The sequence below is a fragment of the Hibiscus syriacus genome, unplaced genomic scaffold (assembly GCF_006381635.1).
Source record: "Hibiscus syriacus cultivar Baekdansim isolate YM2019G1 unplaced genomic scaffold, ASM638163v2 tig00110933_pilon, whole genome shotgun sequence".
Taxonomy (NCBI): Eukaryota; Viridiplantae; Streptophyta; class Magnoliopsida; order Malvales; family Malvaceae; genus Hibiscus; species Hibiscus syriacus.
In genome coordinates this window covers 368,047-391,566 of record NW_024062919.1, presented here as the reverse complement: position 1 = coordinate 391,566, position 23,520 = coordinate 368,047, and the positions used below count along the sequence as shown (strand labels likewise).

The 23,520-nt window shown below is 34.7% G+C and overlaps 5 protein-coding genes and 2 pseudogenes across 7 annotated transcripts; 2 read left to right on the top strand and 5 right to left on the bottom strand.

Moving 5' to 3' along the window:
• The first annotated feature begins 1,697 nt into the window (after positions 1-1,697).
• On the top strand, positions 1,698-2,954 carry LOC120147077 (metacaspase-9-like). The gene is made up of 2 exons (XM_039160534.1): positions 1,698-2,005; positions 2,286-2,954. The coding sequence occupies exons 1-2, from the start codon at positions 1,761-1,763 to the stop codon at positions 2,896-2,898; spliced, it is 858 nt and encodes a 285-aa protein (XP_039016465.1). The 5' UTR covers positions 1,698-1,760; the 3' UTR covers positions 2,899-2,954.
• Positions 2,955-3,280: 326 nt separating this feature from the next.
• Positions 3,281-3,916, bottom strand: LOC120147076 (zinc finger protein 3-like). Its single transcript, XM_039160533.1, has one exon. It carries the CDS (start codon positions 3,914-3,916, stop codon positions 3,281-3,283), a length of 636 nt encoding a protein of 211 aa, XP_039016464.1.
• A 1,134-nt stretch (positions 3,917-5,050) lies between these two features.
• On the top strand, positions 5,051-8,937 carry LOC120147191. 2 transcript variants are annotated; one of them, XM_039160630.1, is made up of 6 exons: positions 5,051-5,273; positions 6,559-6,631; positions 6,720-6,813; positions 7,513-7,638; positions 7,729-7,786; positions 8,000-8,937. In XM_039160630.1, exons 1-6 carry the CDS (start codon positions 5,241-5,243, stop codon positions 8,570-8,572), a joined length of 957 nt encoding a protein of 318 aa, XP_039016561.1. In that variant the 5' UTR covers positions 5,051-5,240; the 3' UTR covers positions 8,573-8,937. The 2 variants fall into 2 exon arrangements, with proteins under 2 accessions (XP_039016561.1, XP_039016560.1); XM_039160629.1 differs by having other exon boundaries at positions 5,053-5,273; positions 7,997-8,937.
• Positions 8,938-9,187: 250 nt separating this feature from the next.
• Positions 9,188-10,713, bottom strand: LOC120147192 (cysteine proteinase inhibitor 12-like). Of its 2 annotated transcripts, XM_039160631.1 has the most exons (3): positions 10,224-10,713; positions 9,587-9,732; positions 9,254-9,471 (listed from the first exon to the last, which is right to left on the bottom strand). In XM_039160631.1, the coding sequence occupies exons 1-3, from the start codon at positions 10,558-10,560 to the stop codon at positions 9,334-9,336; spliced, it is 621 nt and encodes a 206-aa protein (XP_039016562.1). In that variant the 5' UTR covers positions 10,561-10,713; the 3' UTR covers positions 9,254-9,333. The 2 variants fall into 2 exon arrangements, with proteins under 2 accessions (XP_039016563.1, XP_039016562.1); XM_039160632.1 differs by lacking the exon at positions 9,587-9,732 and having other exon boundaries at positions 9,188-9,471.
• A 3,204-nt stretch (positions 10,714-13,917) lies between these two features.
• On the bottom strand, positions 13,918-14,635 carry LOC120147193 (putative RING-H2 finger protein ATL69). Its single transcript, XM_039160633.1, has one exon. It carries the CDS (start codon positions 14,454-14,456, stop codon positions 13,920-13,922), a length of 537 nt encoding a protein of 178 aa, XP_039016564.1. The 5' UTR covers positions 14,457-14,635; the 3' UTR covers positions 13,918-13,919.
• Positions 14,636-15,364: 729 nt separating this feature from the next.
• Positions 15,365-19,109, bottom strand: LOC120147189 (annotated as a pseudogene).
• Positions 19,110-20,705: 1,596 nt separating this feature from the next.
• On the bottom strand, positions 20,706-23,282 carry LOC120147194 (annotated as a pseudogene).
• Positions 23,283-23,520: the final 238 nt, after the last annotated feature.

Here is a 23,520-nt window from a genome sequence, read left to right as displayed (position 1 = left end):
TCAATTAAGGGCGAACGCTTGTTCAAGTAAAATTAGATTGATCAAAGTCGATTATGCTCGATTAATCAAAGAGTCATATAATTCCGACTTTGCTGGATTATGAGTCTGGTTTATCTCCGTAATTGAGATATAGACTCATAATCTAGCAAAGTCGATATTATTTTGACTTTCAATCTTATATTCTAAATATTTATGAGATTCAGTTCAATTGATTAAAGAATCATATAATTTCGACCTTGTTGGATTATGAGTCTAACTTTTCTCTTTAATTGAGATAAACACATAATCTAACAAAGTCGATATTATCTTGACTTTCGATCTTATATTCTAAATATTTATTAGATTTAATTTAATTAATTAAAGAGTTGTATAATTTCAATTTTGTTAAATTATGAGTCTAGTTTCTCCCTTTAATTGAGATATAGACTCCTAATCTAACAAAGTCAATATCATCTTGGTTTTGGATCTTATATTCCAAATATTTACGAGATTCAATTCAATTAATTAAAGAAGCATATGATTTCGACTTTGCTTGATTATGAGTTTAGTTCCTCTTTTTAGTTAAGATATAGACTCGTAATCTAGCAGAGTCTATATTATCTTAATTTTCTTTCTTATGTTCCAAATATTTATGATGTTTAATTCAATTAATTAAAGAATCATATAATATCAACTTTGTTGGATTATGAGTCTAATTTCTCTTCTTAATTGATATATAGACTAAGTCGATATTATCTTGACTTTCGATATTTTGTTCTAAAAATTTACGAGATTTAATTTAGTCAATTAAAGAGCCATATAATTTCGATTTTGCTGGATGAGTCTAGTTTCTCTCCTTGATTGAGATATAAACTTATAGTCTAACATAATCGATATTATTTTAACTTTCGACCTTATATTCCATATAGTTGTGAGATTTAATTTAATTAGTTAAAGAGTCATATAATTTTGACTTTGTTGGATTATGAGTATAGTTTCTCTTCTTAATTGAGATATATGTAGACTCGTAATCTAACAAAGTTAATATTATCTTAATTTTTGATTTTATATTTTAAATATTTATGAGATTTAAAATTTTCATGAAAAAAAAATCGTTTAGTATGAACTTAAGACCTAATATTAACCAGAAATAAACTCAATCTTTTGTTGGTACACCATAAACCTATCAACGTGAGATTTAAAATTTAAGTATAATGATAAAGTTAATCTTCAACTTTATAATTTTATCAATTTACTCCTTATTTATTATGTATAATTTAACCATCCATCTTTCAAAAATGTAGAATAACTATTTTTATTATTTTATAATTTTTTGTTAAAAATAATATATAAAACAAATAATATCATGTCAACATAAAATATACATGAATAATCGATATCAATATATTACTTTAGTAAGCATTTTCATTAAAAATAATATTTTTTTAAGGTTGAGGATCAAATTGTTATTGTATGTAGAAGTTTAGGATTACATGTTTCGTTATTCCTAAAATAGACGTTTTCTTTTGTAGAAATTATTTCAATGTTCAGCAAAGATTGAGTTGTTGAAGCATTCTTCCGACGCTTAAAAGGCATCCAACAAGGCAGAAAGGTTGCTTGAACGATTTCCCAAGTCACCTATGGAACTTCATGTACTTTATAATCCCAAGCACAATCTCCTTATTTTGCTGTTTCGATTCTTGCTTCTGTCGATATTCGATAACATCCGTTACGTCGGTACTCTTCTGCACTTTTAGTTCGTGCTCGAAATCTAAGCACCAATGGCGAAAGTTAACAAGATCATGGCTGTTCTGGTAGCCACGAGAGACGTGTTGATTAACCGATTCGGGTTCGAACAGACGAATATAAAGCTCCTTACGGATGCACCAGCAGCAGATGGAGATGGGTCGTCGTCAACCACAGTTTTGCCTACCGGAGCCAACATAAAGGCAGCATTGAGTAAGATGGTGAGCCAGGCCGAAGCCGGTGATGTGTTGTTTTTTCATTATAGTGGACGTGGAACAAGGTTCATAGCTTGAAACCTGCCCATGTTTTGAGACAAGATGAAGCAATTGTGGCCTCTGATTTCAATCTCGTAACGGGTATTTTTTCCCATATATTTTAACTCTTATTTTGTTTTAGTATTTTGATCTTTAACATTTTATTTGGAGTAAAATACCTCCTAATCGAATAAAAACTATTAATCGATTAATATTCAATGCTTGTCGCTAAAATTCCTTACTTATATATATATAAACAAATTACATATCCGATTTGACCCTAATATTTAGATGATGCATGATTATTACAGACATGGACTTCAGACAATTAGTTAACCAAGTGCCCGAAGGAGCAAGTTTCACGATCCTGGCGGATTCATGTCACAGTGGCGGTCTCATCGACAAAGAAAAAGAACAAATCGGACCATCTACGTACAAGACAACTTCATCACTTTCTTACAAGCCCAAGAGCATCCCTTTCGAATCCATACTTGAGCACTTATCATCACTAACAGGGATCAACTCATCCGACATCGGTACCCATTTGTTAGAATCCTTTGGTTCCAATGCCAGCCTTAAATTCCTCGTACCACAACTCAAGTTCGATCTATTCGAGTTCTTGAAGCCCGACGAGGGGATTCTCTTAAGTGGGTGCCAAGCAGACGAGACGTCGGCCGACATGAACCCTATGATGACGGAGAGCGGTGGAAAGGCTTACGGGGCGTTTAGCAATGCCATCCAGATGGTACTCAAAGAGAACCCCGGTGGATTAAGCAATAAACAGGTCGTGATGATGGCTAGGAAGGTTTTAGAGGCTCAAGGATTTGATCAACACCCTTGCCTTTATTGCAGCGATCGGAACGCCGATGTTACTTTCTTGTCCTACCCCAACAACAAGCCCTCGGTATCGGAAATTTAAACATCGATTGTAACATGATGTTAAGATCGTTATTTTATGATTTTGATCATTCGAATCTGAATATATGTGTTTGCTTTGTATGAAAAAAATGGTTTCTACAATAATAAAATGTAATAAGGAGTTTATTTTACACGTGTAAATATACATATATAATAATAAATTATTATTTATTTACGTGCGTTCAAATAAAAATATCTCATTCGAGTTCCAACATAAATTTTAATTTCATTAATGTAGTTGAATAAAAATTAAATAAACATATAAGTTCAAATATGAACTTGAACATAAAGTCAAAAAAAAATGAACTTGAACACTTAATCATAATAAGCATGAAATGAACTTCACTAGAAACTTATTAGAGCACAAGAATACTAAAGATAAATTAAAGCTTAAGGTTCAAATCGATTCCTGAACTATCTTTGTTCTCATCACTTCCTGCTACCGGCTTATTCACTGCAACATTTACTTGAGAATTGTTACCAAAGCTTGCAACAGAATTGATTCCGTTGATTCTCGAAGAGCTCGAAGGCACCGGAACTGCAAATCCGCCATTGTTGATGCCAAATCTTCCGTTGGAGGTCAGCTGAGGATGGTTCATCATGGCTGGCCTAGGGTAACCTTGACCGAAATGATATCCGCCCGATCTGTATGGCATCCATGGATAAAATGGTTTATGGATCATGGATTCATGTCTAACTCCAAAAGATGATCTATTCAAAGATCCAAGAAAAGGGTTCGAAGAGAAGGACGAATAAGGGTAATAGGGAAAGATCGGACGGAGAAAATCACTCGGTCCAATCCGTTGCGCCCTTTTGGCTAATGCACGTTCTTGTTTGTGTGCATTTTGGTGTCCCCCCAAGGCTTGAGAGCTAGAGAAGGCTCTCTTGCAGTAGCTGCAATTGTAAACCACACTCGTTTCAGGTAGTCCTTCAGACCGAGAAGGTATAAGGTTGGTAGGAGTGACAAGACTCAGCATGACCCTCGATTCGCATGGAGAAGCACCGGTGCTGGGTACCATTTTCAGATGCTTTGGCAGCTTGACTAAAACTATATGAATTTTTGGTGTGGGGGGAAATCATGAGGGATGTTGTTTGATATATATTGGGGTTTGAGTTGTGACATTGCTTCAATTATGGCAAGATATCTATTTTCAAGTTGTCAATTTGAATCATTTCATCATAATACTTCAATTATTCATGCATCAATGTTCACATAGATATACATACATATTCACTTACTATAAACAAATCCATTATATTTATATTTTATGGTAAAAATACAAATTTGGACACCTATGCATCACTTTAAATTTGGCAACTCTATGAATTTGGAGTTCATGTAACCATTTACCTCAGATAAATATATGGTAATTAGAGGTGTTCATAGATCCAAGTTGTCCAAATAAATTTCCTTCAGTTTGTTCCATCTCATTATATCATTTAAATTATGTTATAATACTAAGAAATTAGATTACATTTATGGTAAACTTTGTTTGAATATCTTGATATGAGAGATCAAACAAAATTTGTGTGTCGTCGTCTACATGATATTCAAAAAAAAAAAAAAGATTAAATTATAATTAACTGTTTGGGTTTGTATTTTGTTATTACTCCCCCATTATTGGATGTTATTCTTCTTTGATGTAAATCGCTTTTTATTTTCATTCACTTTGAGAGTTGTTTTGTTGGTTTTTAGTGTAATGTTTTGATGTTATTTGGAAATTAATTTTAACAATGAAAAAAATAATTTAAGAAAATTGTAAAGAAAAGAAAAAGAATGAGAGTTGATTTAGTTTCATCATTGGTAGAACAAGATAGCTGGAACAACATCGATAGTGAACGCAGTTGTACGAGTTAAAAGAGAGATTGAAAAAGTTTTAAGTTTTATGGGAAGGTAAAAAATAAATGAAACAAAAATTTATGTCTAAATTAATATTTTTTCTAAATTTCAGGATCAAATAAGAAGTTAAACTTTTTTAATATGCCACATTGTAATGTAAGTGACCCAAACGTAAAAGTGAAAGTTAGGTGGTCCAAATCAGAAGAATACCAAAACAAGTGATCTAATCTATAATTTGCTCTTGAAACAAAGAGTTCTTGTTTACGTTTGGTTTTTTTAGAACTAAAAGAAGGGGGGAAAAGGGCAGTCTTGGGATCTGAATTGTTATTTTTTGTTTTGAGTTTATATTTTATTGAATTGTTCGTGTTTTAAATTATTAGAACAACATCGTTTTTCTCCTGAAGTAGTTTTTTATTTAGTATATATATATATATATATATATATATCGATTTCGTTTAGGTTTTTTTTTTATATTTTTATTATCCAAATCTGACACCCAAATCATGAGAAAGAAGCTCGATACCCGTTTCCCAGCTGTAAGCTTCTATCTTTTCTTATTATCCTTTTGCTTTTCATTGAATTTGTTTAATTTCATTTTCTAATCAGTTGTTAATTTGATTTGGGTATTTAATTTTTTATTGATTCGATGGATAATGAAATCTGGTTTCGCTTTATTTTTCGATTCTGTGGTTGATTTTGTTGCTGCGATTCCGATTTATACTATAGTTTTTGTGATCTGGGTCGTCATTAATTTTCCATATATTAGTTGATTATGTGTTCAATATTTAGGGTTTTTGGATATTTAGTTTATAATTGTTTTGATTATATGGAATTTCATGGACTGTGTTGTTGGATTTTTGTTTTTCAGAGCACTTCTAGGGAGGATTCTTTGTTTTTGGATGTTCTATGAAAACCTCATGTTGTTTTAACAATGTTCTTTTATGATTCTTCGAAATCGGTCGGTTTTATGGGGATATGGAAATTAAATTTCCCAAATATTATTTGGTAGTTCTTAGTCTGCAGAATGTTTAGCTTATTGAGTATTGACTTCTGGAACTTTAGTTTCTTGTTAATCATCATGTCCTAATTTGGTCTTGCTTGACATCATTGGCGTCGTCTGTGTTACTTTGACTCTTCATTTTTTGTTGTTGAAAGTACCCATACTTTGACCTTCCAACGACCTTAGACATGGAAAAAATTGAACATACCTATTTCAAACACTACCCCCATCCCACACTCATGTCTAAGTTTAGAGTAACGTAGCTTAGCCGTGTCCTATCTTCTCCCACTGCACTTGGCACTTGGAACTTGTGTTATGTTGATCAGTTGATGGTATTAAACCAGCAACTTACAAGGATGCGTGTCAGGTGATGCTCTCACTTAATGGAGCGATAAGGACATTGATGCGTCAAAGATCCTATCTTCTTCTCATGGTAGTCTCTGTCAGTATGTAATAGTCCTTGTCAGATTTCTTACCCATTTTTGGGGTTGCTGTTTTATATTAGGATATCTCGATATTCGTTGGTAATGTTATTCGCTTATAATTAAGATATACAAGTTTATGGTCCCACAACTCCGTTTAATGTTGCATCTTTTGAGCTGTTTTTGCCTGGTGAATATGTATGTGACATAATGATTAAAAAGTTGGTTAGTCCAAAGAAAATGTTTTCCCGATGTTTCCTATATGCTTTAGGACCACGGGTTGTGTTGTCATCCTTGGCTATGAGCCATCTTCTTGGAATTATAGTAACATTTACAGATTTACCGATGTCAGCCATGATTAAAGCTGAAACTAAACTTTAATTGATATTTGTTTTTCAGGCTCGCATTAAGAAGATTATGCAAGCAGATGAAGATGTAGGGAAGATTGCATTAGCAGTGCCTGTTTTAGTTTGTGAGTGGCTATAACTTTCATGGTTTACCGAAATAAATCATCCATGCATATATATTACTTGCTCATGCTTCTTTCTATTACTTTTCAGCTAAAGCATTGGAATTGTTTCTACAAGACCTCTGTGATCGTACGTATGAGATTACTCTTCAGAGAGGAGCAAAAACCATGAATTCATTGCATCTGTAAGTGAATAATTAACATTATTCTTTTTGTAGTGAGCATTATTTGTCATCCACTTTAGGATTTAAAGAAGAAAAGGTGAGGAGGGGAAAAGAGTGTAGAGAGAGACAGAGAGAAGCCTGAGGCTATGTTAGTTGGACTTGGGAATTTTGGGTGTGGGTATGTGTCCTACACGGATATGTTCAGTTTTTTAAAGTTTTTTCTATGTAGTTGGAGGGTTATTGTATTTCAGGAGAAATAAAGGGTCAGAGCGACATAGGACTGAGGACAGGAAATGGATCCAATACTGCAAAAGATCCAAAGAATGTACAGAAGTATCAAACTTAAGTATTTACTTGCATTAAATCATTAGCTTCCAAACATTTTTCGTAATCCTAAGTAAGCGAACCCTCTGTTGGTCTGTAAGGACAGCAAAGATTTTAATTTTATGTTGGACTTGGTCCGGATTTTCTCCTTTTGGGTCCAAAAGTATTATAGATCCTCTATGAAGATTACTATAAATGGTGAATCACAATTTTGGGAGAAAGGGGTCTATTTTTTCATCCTTTCTCGATCATGCTACAGTTTTAGACTAACAAGCCTTGTGATCAGCATTGTATCATATTACGTGTCTTCGGATCTCGTTCTTTGTTACCCTTAGTGTTGTGTATTTTCTATGTATTATGCATTGTACCAACAAAAGCATCTAATCTAAATTGCAGTAAGCATTGTGTACAGAGCTACAACGTTTTTGACTTTCTGAGGGACATTGTTAGCCGGGTTCCTGATTATGGTCATGGCCATTCTGAGGCCACTGCTACTGATGATCGAACCATTTCCCGTAGAAGGTTAGAGAAACCATTGATCATACTTGTTTCTTACTTTTCAATTTGTAGAGTTTATTTAGTTGGTGATATTTTTCTGTATCATTCTGCCAGAAAAGCTACTGGAGATGAGGTGAATGACAGTGACGAAGAATCAAAGAGAAGCAGAATGGTAAGATGGCTTCGATTCAAGTATTTGTGTGTGTATATATGTATGGCCATACATGCTATAAGTGTATAGAACATAGGATGAACTTGTGTGAAACTCTATAGAATGAATTATGCTAAACAAGTGTCATTATCCGGAGCATGCCATTTTTTATGTGTGTGTAAGTGAATTGAAGTACTTCCGCTGACATCCTTCCTTCCTTCATGTATTCAGCAGCATGATGTGGGTCATTCTGGCACCAGTGGCCGCGGGAGAGGCCGTGGACGAGGCAGGGGTCGTGGAAGAGGAGCTCGACATGTGGAAAGAGATGCTCATCGTGAAATAGAACCAGAACCATGCTCAACACTTCAGCAAAACAACAAAAGTCAATCAACCTCGGGAATGGCTATAGATGATGGTTCTGAGTTGAAGGAACCAGTTAAAGAGAAAGCAATTGGTGAAGATGCCAATCAGCCTATTAGAAATATTGATCTGAATGCTGAGGTAGATGAGAAAGTGGATACAAAGGCCTCAGTAACTGCTGCTAGAGTTGATGCACCTCCAGCCACGGCTGCTGCTGCTAAAGTCACTGCACCTGCAGCATCAGCAGGTGTTGCTGCACCAGCGGTCACAGCAGCAGCGGCAGCTGCTCAGTCTTCTTCGGCAGAGCCTAGAACAGAGGCTAAACACGAAGAATACCCAGGTTGGTCTCTTTCAGATATGGATAAGATGGCTATCGATCCTCTTCAACTTGCTCGGCTTGGTGGAAGTTTAGACGAGGATGAAGAAGATTATGACGAGGAAGGGTGAGTAGCTCCAAAGCTGGACTCTAGAAAAAATTAGCGGTCAAGATCAGTTTAGTACCTTGAGTAGATAGAAAAAAAATGCGAAAATAGTCTATATGATCTTATTGGAATATGCAAATATATTCTAAGTAGGTCACAAGGGCTCAAATGCATTTCTCTTCTCTCTATTTGTTTATCCATCATCGTTGAGTTTCTGTTATAGCTTTCGCTAACATAACTTTAAATGGTAGATTCTCACAACCGAAAGACACTAGTCCGGGAACCTGCTCGTTCTGCAACGAGAAATTTGTGGCTCCTCAGTGTAACTATTATCTTATTGCATGTTTAGTTTCGACATAGCTCGTTAACTTTAGTTTTGTGATTGTCAAATTACTTGGTCTTGCCCATTTCTTCAATTGGATTTACCAAGAAGAGCAATGGTAAGAACTCGTTTGCCTGCCTGAGTTGCAGAAAGGAGTGATTCCTATCCCTCGTTGTTGGAACTAAAACCCGGGCAGCCTTCAAATTTGTGATGGATGCATTGCAGGCTTTCTTCTCATGCATGTGAATTAACGACAACCACAGGTTAACATTATTCTTGCAACTGTAAGAGGCTTTGTTGGCACAAACTTAATATCACATTGTTGCATTCGTTAATATAATATTCGGATTCGGTGTATATCCGCATAAGGATATAGGTACATGATCAAAAAAGATCGGACACACATACACGTCTAGCTCTCATATTCGAGTCCGAGTAACATAAACTATGCAATAACATTATCTTCAAGAGTGATCTGGTTCCATGCTGTTCAGATGGAAAGTTCCTTCGCTCTGATGGTGCACCCCCACCTTGAACTTCTCTTCCTTGTCTCCTCTCTTCACCTTGAGAAGCATCTCGAGTTTTGCGAAATCTTCCGCCACCTGTATAGGACGTTCAACGAAAGCGATTTCAATATTACTATCTGAATCCGCATCGAATTTAAATACTATTTTTTGTCGCGTATCTGAATCCATTAAATACTCGAAACTTAAATACCTCAGCATTGGCATGGACAATTTCTTTGAGTTCATAGGGCATAAGTGAATTTGACCTCTGCTGAATGGTCTTGAGAGCATGATTTGCAGCATCTTGAACAACAGGATCATGTGTTGGCACAGATTGCAATCCAGGGCCATGGCCATCTATTTTACAGCAAATAATTGATGTGAGTCTCATATGAAACAACTTATATAGAAAGTATGTATGTCTTTTTTCAAATGCATATTTAGATTTATGTGTAAAGATAACACCCTCCAATGATCTTTTAAAAATATATAAAATTTCGAGAACAAAAGAAAAAAATGCATTCCTTTCTATTGAAATATTAAAAATATGTCTGGTATGAACTAAGCGACAAGTAACCTTAGTGATTCAAGAGATAATTACAGATTTTGAGTTTGAAATGTTTATACAAGCGTTTGATAATTCATTGTCAAATGATAAATATATTATTTTAATTTCAGTGCGAGTCAAATACAAGTATATAATCTAATTTGTATTTTCAAATTCAATCTATTGTGAATAACCTACTCTCTACATCCATCCGTCTTCATTTTTTTTTCTCTCCCAGAAATGTCAAGAATTTCCCACAAGAACTAATTAAAATCGAAGGAAAATTGAGTTATGAACAAACCTTGCTTGACCCCAAGATCCGAAGCGGTAAAAGAAGGCGAATTATCATCGGCATCACCGGCATGTTTAAACTCCTGCAATTCCTTGAAGTTCATCCATGGTTTAACCCACACTTTGGCCTCATAAAGCTTCTTTTTGCCGGCATCAATGGCTTCCACAGTCAAATGGTGAAGCGTCCCGGCCACCACTTGCTCGGCTGCTTTCACCACCCTCACAAACTCAACCACACCGTTCTCTTTCTTGTTGTGCTCGTCGACGGCGAAGCGACCGAGGTTTTCGACCTCCGCGCTGTTTTGAGAACCGCCGGAAGGACGAACTCCGCCGGGGATGGTGGCCATGGGTTCAAAGCTGAGGGTTGATGGCACAGAGAGATTGTTGTTGCAGAGAATCGAGATTGCTATGGAGAATAAAATGGTGATTTATGGAATTGGGTTTTCGCATTCGGATTTATATAGAAAAATTTTCGAATGAATTTGAAGAAATCTTTTTATTCTGAAATTGAATTTGACATTTTAGCTTGAGCTACGCAAAGAATCAAATACTTTTACTTAATATGTAAGCAATTCAAGGCTTATAAACTAAGAAAAAAAGGAAAAACTCACAATGAAAATTCTTAAAAATTAAATATCAATAACTCAAATTCCGAATTCTCTAAAACAAATTGTTTGATAAATATAGTGGATAGTTGATTAAACCAAATCATATAGTCCAATTTTTTTGGTTTATTCAATTTCAATAGCTAATTCGGTTCTGAAAATCTAAACTAATTTTTTTTTTTAAAGTAATACAATTAAATATTTATTTATCATAAACCGTAACAACGTCTTGCCAATAACATACCGAAAAACACAGTCATGACTATCATAAAATCTTACAATGATCGTCTAGTGATAGTTTGATAAGCAAAAGTATGAATAAATGAAGCAACGACATATATAAACTGATTGCACCAACTGTTCTGATCACCAATCATGGAGGAGAAAATTTGAAGAAGATTCAAAACGACAAACGGAGAAGGCGATCTCCCCTTAAAGGCAATCTCATCCGTGGAAGCATGTTGAAATACAAACCAAGAAAAAAAATCAAGAAATAAACTTGCACAGGAAGTCCACAAACACCAATAACTATAAATTGAATAAGTTATTAAACAATTGATTGCATAACTTAACTATAAAATTAGGGTAAACTACAATTTAATATCTAAACAATCAATTTGCTTCGTTTTAGTTACATAAGCTTTTTTTTGTTTCAAAATCATACTTAACATTTACTTTTATTTTGTTTTGACAGATCGTCGTTAAAAGCTTAATGGAATTGTTACATTATGACACTTTTTATGGGTAAATTACATCATTCATCACTAAACTATCTTTTCACTCCTATTTTGATCACTGAAGTTTACTTTTTTTAAAATTTAATTACTTAATTTTCAAATTACCTAATTTAATCACTCTAACTTTTAAATTTATTTTTTTAATTATCTATTATAAATTAAAAAAAAATGTTATGTCAAAAAAATTATTAATAAAATAAACTAGAGTGATTAAAACATGAGCAATTTAAAAGTTGGGTAGTTAAATTGAAATTTTTTAAACTTTAGTGACCAAAATAGGAGTGAGAAACTAGTTAATTACTAAAACAAAATAAAATTGATAGTTTATATAATAAAAGTTTAATATACCCTAAAATTAAAATTGATAGTTTAAATACTAAAATTTCGACTTTGCTTTAAAATATAGGGTAAATTACACCCATGACGCTTAATTATAAATGAGTTTTATTTTGACCACGATCCTTGAATTTTATTAATCAAACAATTTAATTATTTAAGCCTGGTCAAAAGTACCAACCATTAACATTTACAAGAGAAGTTGACGTGCCTATTAAAAAGATAATATAATTATACATTTAATCCTTATTACTTGTAAAGTTTGTAATTCATTACCAAATAAGGAGTTTAGCCCAATGGTTGATGTGCGTGCAAGCCTATCCCTAGACCTAGGTTTCATCCATTTATCTTCCTAATTTAAGTGGTGAATCGTAATCTAATTAAATATTAAATTTATTAAATTAAAATTATGATTCAATTGATAGAATATGTAAGTGACAATAATCAAATGTGTAATTATATTTTTTTCGTTAAATGTTAATGGTTGGTGACTTGATTGACAACACTTAAATAATTAAGTAATTTGATTGACAAAATTGAATTATCAGTGGTCAAAATAAAATTTATCAATAGTTAACTGGTTATGGGTGCAATTTACCTAAAAATATATAGGATAAACTATTTATTTGGTCAAAAGTTAACTCGTTATGGTTGATTACCTAAGATAAAGTGTTTGTATTTATCTTTTGTTAGGGTTTCTTTTTATTAGATTTTTTAAAACTTTTTTCTTGTATGATTCTCGTGTGCTCTTAAGTGACTAATTTCTTGTGTTAATAATTTAAAAAAAATGATATTGTTTGTAATAAAAATAACGACTTCTATAAAAAAAAAACTTAATCAACAACTTTTAGGCCATTTTTTGAGCCCATGAACAAGTTTTATTTTTTTTATATATAAAAATATAGAAAAAATACATAAAAGAATTGGATCTAATTGTAAATCCCCAAAAGAACAAATTAGTGGATAATGAATGCCTAAAACCAGCATTTAATGTAATTAAAGACTTTGGTAGCAACAAATGCATAATGAATACCTAAATTCAGCATTATTGGTGCTGACAAACATGGACCACTTTTCAATTTCTTACAAATTAATGCACATAGTTATAAAATTACGAGCGGTGTTTTACGTAACATTGCTCCTCATGAAAACAAGTGCAAGTGAAATTGAATTGAATTTGGACCCACAAATTTGAAATTTAGGAGAATTTCTAACCTTCTTATCCCCAGTTTGATACCTACTCCCTCCACTTCAATTTATTAGTTTTTTTTTCTAAAATAAAATTTGAGTTTGATTTGGATTCGATTTAAATTTTATAGTTGATTCTTTAATCAAAATTTCTTATTCAAAACGAACGAATAAAAATCGATTCACAACATACACTCGATTTCAATTCTCTCATATTGATAAGTGTTCGTAATTCTCTCATAAATCGATTCTCAACAGACACTCGATTGTCAACATGTTGTTATCATTATATTTATTTTTATGTTAGTTTTGAGGGTGTTTATCATTTATCGTCGCATATTAATATTTGTTTGCATCTACTATTTTTATGAGTTGTTTAATTGAAATTTTTTAACTCTTTTTATGTATGATATTAGTCTAAATATTTAAGGATTAGTTCGCGATTCTTGATGATTCTAAGAAGAATTATTAATGTAATTAATCTATTTTAATTTTTATAATTCTTTTCAAAATTATAGATTTTACTTGATTTTCTCTTTATTTATTCATTAAAATTATTCTCATTAATTAAAAAAATATTTCTGTATGGATGTTATATTGAAGTTTGATATTTTATATAATTGTAAAGTAAATTATTTTCTTGTGTGGCATTATTATATCATATTTATCCTTAAATATATGGAAAACATATGTTTTTGATAATTCATAAATTATATTTAAATATTTGTTATGTTACTTTTTTATAATTTAAAAAAGACAAATAAATTTAAAAGAATAAATTCAAGGATAAAAAAATTATCATTAGACCTTAATTAATTATCTTAATTATTACAAAATCAATCATCTACCATGAACGGCTAAAGGTACCAATGCTGACAAAGGGGTAGCCGAAGGTGTGGGACCCCGAGAAGGAGCCGGCGAATTCCGACATAAAGGACAAGTTGCGTTCATCCGCAGCCAGCCATCAATACAGACAACGTGGAAACAATGATTGCAATCTGGTATGCACCGTATCTGATCCTTAGCTTCATACTCCGTCAAGCAAATGCAACATGGCCCGTCGTTCGGCCCCGGCAGCCGCCGGCTCTCGCCTAATATGATCTTCTGATATGACTCGATGATCGGACCGTCGAGTCCTAACACCACCGTAGCAATTTCCATAGATTCCTCGTCGGCAATGCCACCATTCGTGTCGTCGCTGTTGCTACCCCGGCTACTTCGATTGTTGTTGTTTCCACTGGCTTTAACTCTCACGCAAGCGTAGGAAGCGAGCATGATTGTGGAGATCAGTACTAGGATGCTAACGGCAATGGCTATGCCGTAACCGAGGCCGACGCCGACGCCGGTTGACGAAACCGGCGGATTCGCTGTGGACATGAGTAGGTGTTACTGGCTTCCGACAAATAAACTGTGTGAAGAAAGGGAGGATAAAGAGATGGATAAAGAAAGGGTGAGATCTGGAGATTGTGGATTTTGAAGTGTGAGCTAAAATGGTGGTGGTTGATGGGGCAGGTGGGCTGAGGCCCGCCGTGGTTCGCGGGAAAAATTTAATTCCAGCTTTGGAGTTTGAACTTTATGTTTTCAAGGCAATTAATAATTTAATATTTATCGACAAAGAAAAATAATTCCATTAATAATATAAAAATATTAAGGGTAAACTACACATTTAGTACCCAACTATCACCTTTATTCTATTTTGGCTACTCAGCTATTTATTTTCAAAAATCATTCTTAATGTTTAGTTTTAATTTTATTTTAGTCACTAATCATTAAAAAAACACTCAATCATCACCTTCTCCATTAAATAATAACGATTGATATCATTTAAAACAATTAAGTAGTCATATTAATAAAATTGAAAAATGATGGTCAAGTTAGAAACATCTCAAAGTAAGTGATCCTGGGTGTACTTTCAAATTTTAAAGCCAACTTAAAATACATTCAAATTTAACAGAAACTATTTAACAATATCAATTATAATTTAATTTTTAAATCAAACAAGAGGGACTAAATATCTAAAATAAGCAGAGAGAAAATGGTTGTCCCTTGTTCCCATATATAATGGGGTAAGGGGGAGGTAAGATAGTAGGCTGCCCCCAACACCAGGTTGAGAGCAGCTTCCGTAGAAGACCTCCGAATTATTTGTGCTCTACCAACTGAGCTGGATAGTCCAAAAACAAATGTTACAAAATAACTAGATAAATTTGTTCTAAATAGCTCAAACTCGATTTGTTTTTTAAATTCGAGCTCGATTCAAGAACTATTATTTTGATATCAAACTAATCATTCATTAAAAATTGTTGACTAAACAAAATCAACGTTGATGCTAAATGGGGTAGTTAGTTCTTAACAAATTTATGACTATTTTGGAGACATTCAACTATTAGATTGTAAGATTTCATCCTGAAATCTCAAGTTTCAATCGAGCTAAGGTATTCGAACATCGATTTTCTAGAGTCTAGATGTCGGTTCGATAAAAGAAAATGTCCTTTACCGTAAATAAACTTTTCGCAACCTGTGATCGTCGGCGTTTATTCTCCGTCCCAGTTCAGAATGTTAGCCGTTGCCTCATTTACCATCTTCACAAGGGTCACCTACAGACAGCAAGTAGAATACATGAAACTGGATCACAATCAAACTACAAATGCATAAATACATGCAAAAGAAAGGGAAATCCCCTCGAATCATAAACAAGTTTGTATCAGTTACGTGCAAAATGAACGTATTCGACAAGAAGAATTCCCTCGAATACATTCGAGCCATACACTATCCCGGTCAAATTTACTACATTTTGAGCAGACTGGTCCTCAACTTAGGTTGGCCAATTCAAGCTCAAAAAGAATGCGGTATGACTTGCCTCGGCTTTACAAACCAATCACCGAGAAAACAAAGAACTCAAAGCGAACATAAACCACAATACATGCTGGTACAGAGAGAATCGGACCCTAGTTTACGGGGAAACACTATGTCGGTCCCTATGGCCCATAGCATTTCTTAGCTCTGATACTTATAAATACATACCACACTTTCAGGGACACCCGGAGGAGGCAAGGGGAGATTTCGTGGTGGTGGTCCTCGTAGATATGATCTCTTGTCGAACCGCCACTCGCCGATTTTACCATATGTTAACTCTCCCTGAAAGTTAAACGACAAATAAATAAAGTTTAGGCTATGTGGAAACAAGTTAATTTAAACTAAATCCGGTCTGAAGTCATTCTTGGAATGGTTTACCTTCATGTTGTAGTCACATCCATAGGTGTAATGAATTATGAACCTTTCCCTATTTCGAGATCCCATGGTGGCTGAATTACGAACAAATAATAAAACACTACGAGGTGCATCGATGAAAACTAAACCGAAACTGAAAGCTTCATGAAAAGAGAAAACGTTTAGAAAATAAGGTGACATACCTGAAGCATGAAGTCTTTCCGGAGAATGTGTTGCACGCCATGCAATGCCGACGCCACAGCATACGCATACCTTCGGTTTGTAATACATGTCAGTACTGAAAATGTGTGTCCAACATGCATTCAGGCAATGGTATGGAGATATATATGCAAAAAACTTGGAAAAAAACTGAGGATACCAGTGTTAGACACAACCCCATATTCGACACTCTAGCTCTAGTGCGAGTCTGAGAAAGATAGCCAATACTTACATTTCTAGCACCCATCCAAAAGCTTTATCGGTCTCCGGATCATCCTTCATTTTTAAAGAAACATTCATCCAAGTAGGAGCAATCTTTTCCAACAAGTCCTGTATAAGAAAATCCATTCAGTATATAGAATCATCTAGTTTTAATAGAACGGGAAGTACGAAGTAAAAAACCTTATAATTGTCTAGAATCAAAATCTATGACAAACAACAACAACGAAAATGTAGAGGGAATGCCGAGGGTTACAACAGAGAGACAGATAATAAAGTATTCAACAGTGAAAATCAACAACTGCTTGTCGACAAAACTCGCAACAAGCCTAATCTATAAATCGGTTAATAGGAAATCTGTACCTTCTTGATAATGACAGGTGAATTGCCAATCGGATCTATATTGGTCACTGGTCCCATCTCCTCCGGGAAAAACTTCCTTAACAGCTTTTCATTTTCGTCCGGTTTTATGTAGAAAAAGGGGAATGCAGCCGGGTATCCTCCGTGCGCCAGATTAGGTAGGGGAGTGACAAAAATATGGTCAGGCTCCGCCATCAATATATAGCTGCATCAAGAAAAACGGTTAGCATGCTCGGAGATACTACCTATATTGCTCCAAACTTTCATTTTTCTCAAAGTACCTATGTCAGACACAAATTCGGATATGTAGATACTACCTTCTAAGGAACACCAAATACATGGAGAAACTTAAAAAAAATGCACTCACACCCGAATCCCAGTAACGTAACTACAAATGGATGAAGGTACTATGAAACTGATAACAGAATGATGATATGTGAAAGCACTCACTCTTCTTCAATTGTAGCCTTTTCAAGCCACTGCACAAAAGCCCATGGTCGATTTAAGACGATATATCCCTGAGAAGTGAGAGGAATCTCTTCAGAAAAGGTAAACACGATGCAGATTATAGAAATAAAGACAATCAAGGGAATTTCTGAAATTACTAAACAATAAATTTTTCCAGAAACAAACAAGTAATCCCGCCACGAACGTACTGCATTCATTTATACAGCAGATGAAAACTTTCATGCATACAGCAAATGCATTCTTCCAAGTTATATCAATCTATAATTGTTTCAACATAATCACAGTTCATGTCAGCCTAAGGGGAATCTAATCCCACTCATAACATAGAGTTAGAAAACTCTTCATTTTTCTATACATAAAAACAATGCTGAAGATCGGACGATTAAAATTTCTTCGGATGATCCAAGAATATGTTTTGGTACCACCTATAGGATAAATGCCAATAGTCCTTGGGTGCCGATATTGTGAGGGATTATTAGACTGCAGCTTCTTTTGAACAATGTTACTCCGACCCTTTATTCTATTTTATTTTATTGTCTAGCTGATTCGAAGGTTATCCATTCGAACATAGTGCCAATGATCCGAAATAATTCTAAATTCGAGCAACCATTTAAGCACACAGTTCCTACAAATATGAATCTGAAACTTAAGAATACAATATAAAGATTTTCTGTTTGCTTGTATCAATAGTTAATGGCTCACTTAAGAAAGCCAACTATCTAGCCGGCCTCAACCGAATCGAAAATACAAACATGTCCAAGAAATACCTCCTTTCAAGGAGGCGATACTCTTCGTCTTCAAAAAAATTACGCCCTAATGTAGCTGTCAATCGACTATGCTATCAACAAAATAGTTCACTTTGTCGAGATTGATGACTCAAACTAATAAAATGGAAGTCTAAGACTATTCTAAGCCTTTAAACACACATAAAAGAACGACTAGGGGAACCAAAAATATAGTGATGCCAAAAACGTACCCGATCGAGTCCTGCTGGAAGAGGATCAACTACAACGGTCGGAATCTCATCCATCAAGTTGTCAGGACTTCCAGAGTGTAAAATACGAGTGAACCCTCCCATCTCCGACCCAGGCATGTCCTTCTGCTTCTTATACCAATAGTACATGATCCGACACTGCCATTTGCTGTACGGGGCATCAGTAGCTGTTAAGGCAACGTGAAAAGGCAGTTTGGCATTCTTTGTTCTTTTTACACTTTCGGGCATCTCAATGACTGGATCGAAAAACATTCCACCATTGGAGTCATCTACCATCAGTTTGGAAATCAATCTATTGTGCATTACCATTGTTACCAGATTGTAAGTGGCAAAGGAGAACCCGAGAACTAATGTAATAAGGAGCAGTGAAGGACTTCCCATGTTCTTTCACAATATCATTGACAGTTGCAGTCAAACTTAAACAAGGACACTGATTTCCGATCCTCCAAACTTCTTAAAGACGAGCTCTATACCGGTAAAAGTCCTAACCGGTCACAATTGGAGTTCCTACGTTCCAGTTGACTGACAGGAGAATGCAAAAGCTCGAAAAGCAGCTTCAGAAGAATCAAACGAAGTTAACTATCTAGAGCAATCCACATGAAATCGAAATCAAGCAATAAGTTTTCACTAATCATAACATCAAGTACTACTTTGATATCAATTACTCAGATGAACACTAAAACCAAAGCTCACTGGCATATCAAAGTTCAAGATACATTTCATAGCTATGTTCTTCGGATTCGGATGCAACAAGTATACATCCAATTCGGATGAAAACGTGTCGAAACATGAGTATTTCGAGAAAAGCGTGGGAGCTTCAAAGTAGAACATATTTTCTCCATATAAGAATCAAAGACATCAAAAAGAAGAACAGAGAGGGATCCATGTTCCCATACAACCAACCAAAATCTTTCAAATTCATCAAAATCAGTCAAAAAAATCAATGCAGTTGCCAAAATTAAACAGAGTTTCCACAAGGATCAAAGTTTCAAGCAAGAAAAAAAAACTCAAAAATACCATACAGAATTGAGGTCAAGCAATCTCCAGGCATACACAAGAACCAAACACGAAAGTATAAAAAAAAAAAGACACTAGACAACCCACTTACACAAGAATCAAAGCTTTTACTAAATACAAGTCAAACAAAAAAAAGAATTCTGATTAATGAGTGGAAATGGGTATTAATTAAAATTTGAGGAAAAAGTCAGAACTTTGACAGCAAAAGGAACGGTTTTTAACACACAAACTGGCTAAATAAGAAAATCCCATGTTCATGGCTTAATGAAATTTACTTGGCATAAACCATAAACCATAAGGGGGGAACCCCAAGTTTTCAATCATACCATATGCTTTTTTAGAGAGAGAAACTTACGGTGGTGAGAGAGAGATTGATTGAAAACTTGTACCTGAAACGGGAGTCGAAAGTTTTCTTTTTGAATTGGAGGGGGTTGGTCAATGTCAATGGTCACGGTTTAAGCTGAATTTATGCTTGGCATGTGAGAAAAAGAAGTCTTTCTTTTTGAATGGGAGGGGGTTGGTCAATGTCAATGGTCACGGTTTAAGCTGAATTTATGCTTGGCATGTGAGAAAAAAGAAGTCGGAAATCAGAAAATGGATCATAATAGAATCAAATATAGAATGGAATCCATGAATGCCAGAGTGAATCCATTGAAGGATAAGGAAAACTGCTTTACAATATTCAATTCCCTTTTATAATGGAAATTTTGCTTTACAATATTTTACTTACTAGCATCAAAAATTAAAGAATATAAGTACCAATCAAATTCAATCGAATAAATCATCTCAATTATAAATTCATGAATAAAATGTGTTTCGTTGATCGCATTTTTATTAAATTTCTCATCCTCCGTGCCAAAATATTAGAGATTTTCACGAATCTCAACAATTATGAGACCGAATTTTTGTCAGGGTTAAATTAGTAGAGACATTATTTGATTTAAAGAATCAATGAAAAATGTTTAAAATTAACACATTAGTGGAGACATTATTTTAACGTATATTCGTTAATAAAACAAAATCATTTTAAGAATTAATCAGTGCCAATTTGAAAAATATCTTTTTTGGGGTGTTTTTCTTTTCTTTAAAAAATAGAACTTTAAACATACATTTTGAGTAATCTCGTTGAAAAAAATAAAAATAAAAATAAAATTGAGGTTGCCTCAAATAGATTCAGGCAAGGTGATCTTCCAAAATCTTCCTTAGGTACTCAAGCTGCTCCACTTCCCCTTCAAGTTCCTCCCACTGAAAACAGAAAGACAACAAATAAATTTACCATTCCATCACCTTCTTTTGCATCAAAGAAATACCCTGTCTAATAAATTACAAGCTATGTTATCCGAATTCGGGATAAGTGTAGACTACATTACATAGACTTAGATGTTAATGTCGGATTTGGATATATGTCGAATTCTTTTCTAAGTTTCTCTACATCATTCAAGTCATATCCCCGAAACCATTTTCGAATATGTGGGGAGTAGATGATTTATACAGACACTTAGCGAAATGAAGCGTCGGAATAATATAAGGTTACCTTTTGGGAAGACAATGATACAAACTTCCAACCAGAAGATGCAATATGACGCCGTTTTAAGACAGGGCGTAATCAAGCTGAGAAATCTATATGATACGAATTATTGAAGTATCAAACTTTATATAAATAACAAAAACGCCTCAAATGCGATTATGGCGATAGAATACACTAACACGATAAGAATACAAGAATTGTCGAAAATACTCACCAGTATTCCTTGAGAAATGTGTTGGTCCATCAATCTCCAAAGCAACCTTTTGATCAACAAGAACAGCATCAACTGTGTAGCAGTCAACAGGGTACTCTCTAACCCAATCAAGGCCAGTGCTCACAAGAAGATGGCCGACTTCCTTTTGAAACAATGAAGTTGTATTTTGATTAAACTTCTTAGTTTTCCCAGAACGAATGATTCTCGACTTGAGTTCGCCACCGATCGATAGCTGGAGATGCGGATACTCGAGCTTTAAACATTGGTTCACCAGATGAACCTGTGAAGCAAACATAACATCTACTCTATACTGTTCTGAAACCCGTGGCTCCTCGAAACGGCTCAATGTTTTCCATGTATGAGAAAAGAACGTTCGATCCAGCTCTCCGAAAACCGCATAGGACCAAGCTATGTTCCCAAGCTGATACCTGCTTAAGATAAGCACAGGAGGATCAGAAACTCCTCCAAATTCAATATCGCTACCATTTTCTGCACCTATTTCTTCATTGGTTTCATAGGCTAGGCAGCATTTAAATTGATTGGCATCATTGAAAACAGTATCCATAGCTTGAAGCAAGTCATCTGCAGGCTCGTTGCCCATAACAGTTGAGCGAGCTCTTGTTCACGAAAAGTGTGAATTATGGCTAATGCCCTCTTTGCCAACTCTTTGAACAAATCTGGCGCAGAATGCCGCATTGTAGCAAATGATGCACCGGCAATATTAGCGACATTCTGAGAATTGAACTCCTTAACTTTGGTCAAAGTCACCTCTGCAACTCGATCCATTTCGGACAAAAACAGTAACTCCCCTCCAATTTTCGACAGTGCCCATGAAATGTTAGAAACACCTTGAGCAGAGCATTCTGGGAGAGATGTCATCGCAATACCAATCAGCATCGACATTTCTCTTTGTCGAGCAAAAGCCAACCTGCGAGTACTCGGCATCGATACTTTCTCCATGTTCTTAGCAATTCTATTAATTGCAGTGGCAATATTCAATGGAGAAAGCGGTGAAGGGCTTAAACCTTTCCCAGCAGCCATTATCATCTCAGATGTAATCTCCAACACTTCTGCAGTTTGGGATTGAACTAAATCTTTGACCAAAATGACTTCTTTTCTATGATCGGATGGCCCTGAAAATTGAGCTAATTTCTGAACAAACTCTTCCATCGCCTTCTCCTTCCTCTCTAAAAACATCCCATCCGCCATTGAACTAACCGTTTCCCGAAGTTGACTCGCATTATCATCGAAGCCCTCATCTTCACTGTCTTCCCCAAAATCAAAATCCTCTTCGATATCCTTGATTTCTTTACTAATCACATCTTTTTTTGTGATTCTCTTCTTCTTCTTTTTTATCGAATCCTCAACTTTATTAGTCAATAACCTAGATTCAATAGATTTGATTGCCATTTTTATAGCCTTCAAACACCAATCCATCCCTTCATTATCATCAAGAACCCTAGATTTCTCCTGTTTTTTCGTCTTTTTGGGCGCTTGATAACCAAATGGATCAATCTCCCCTATGAACTCCCATTCCCAATCTTCCATTCCATCACCATTAACACCTTTCCCAGTACTAACACTAGAATTTTTACCCAAACTTGCAAAGTTTCTTCTTGGAAACTCAATCCCACCTCTTAATTTCACTAATGGAAGATTAATAACTTGCTTTGGCATGAAAACTGAGGGTTTGAAGTAAGTTTGGGTAGGGAATGGATTCATCAAAAACTCCATGGAACCTTTTCTTTTCTCAGTTTACCACGGATTAATGACTGAAAATACCGAACAAGAATTATAATAACTACTAAAAAAACACTAGAATACCATAAAATATCAGCGTTCATGAAAAGAAACGAACACTCAAAAACCCAGAATTCGAAAGAGAACGAGGAAAATGAAACATACCCATTACCGTAAGCTCACTGCTTTAGCTGAAAATTGAGAGACATGTAACATAGGATATTGCTTTATGATTTTCTTCGGCGTTTTTTTTTCTTCTTTTTTTCTTTTTAACAATTTGTGGATAAGATATATGACTGAAATAGGCAATCTAACACAGCTTTTTTGTAACTAGATTATATATAACAAAATAATTAGTAATTGGAGAAATTTTACTTTGGTGCCTAAATTTAACATTTATGTGCAATGTGGTATCCAAATTTTTTGTTGTAATTAGATACCTAACTTTTTCTTATCTTTTTAACAATTTGTGGAT

Coding starts and splice junctions, on each gene's coding strand:
- LOC120147077 (XM_039160534.1), top strand. CDS start 1,761: ATGGCGAAAGTTAACAAGATCATGGCTGTTCTGGTAGCCACGAGAGAC. Junction 2,006..2,285: donor TATAGTGGACGTGGAACAAG/GTTCATAGCTTG, acceptor ATGCATGATTAT/TACAGACATGGACTTCAGAC.
- LOC120147076 (XM_039160533.1), bottom strand. CDS start 3,916: ATGGTACCCAGCACCGGTGCTTCTCCATGCGAATCGAGGGTCATGCTG.
- LOC120147191 (XM_039160629.1), top strand. CDS start 5,241: ATGAGAAAGAAGCTCGATACCCGTTTCCCAGCT. Junction 7,639..7,728: donor CGAACCATTTCCCGTAGAAG/GTTAGAGAAACC, acceptor TCATTCTGCCAG/AAAAGCTACTGGAGATGAGG. Junction 7,787..7,996: donor AATCAAAGAGAAGCAGAATG/GTAAGATGGCTT, acceptor TCATGTATTCAG/CAGCATGATGTGGGTCATTC.
- LOC120147192 (XM_039160631.1), bottom strand. CDS start 10,560: ATGGCCACCATCCCCGGCGGAGTTCGTCCTTCCGGCGGTTCTCAAAAC. Junction 9,733..10,223: donor GGATCTTGGGGTCAAGCAAG/GTTTGTTCATAA, acceptor GCTGTAAAATAG/ATGGCCATGGCCCTGGATTG. Junction 9,472..9,586: donor TTGTCCATGCCAATGCTGAG/GTATTTAAGTTT, acceptor CGTCCTATACAG/GTGGCGGAAGATTTCGCAAA.
- LOC120147193 (XM_039160633.1), bottom strand. CDS start 14,456: ATGTCCACAGCGAATCCGCCGGTTTCGTCAACCGGCGTCGGCGTCGGC.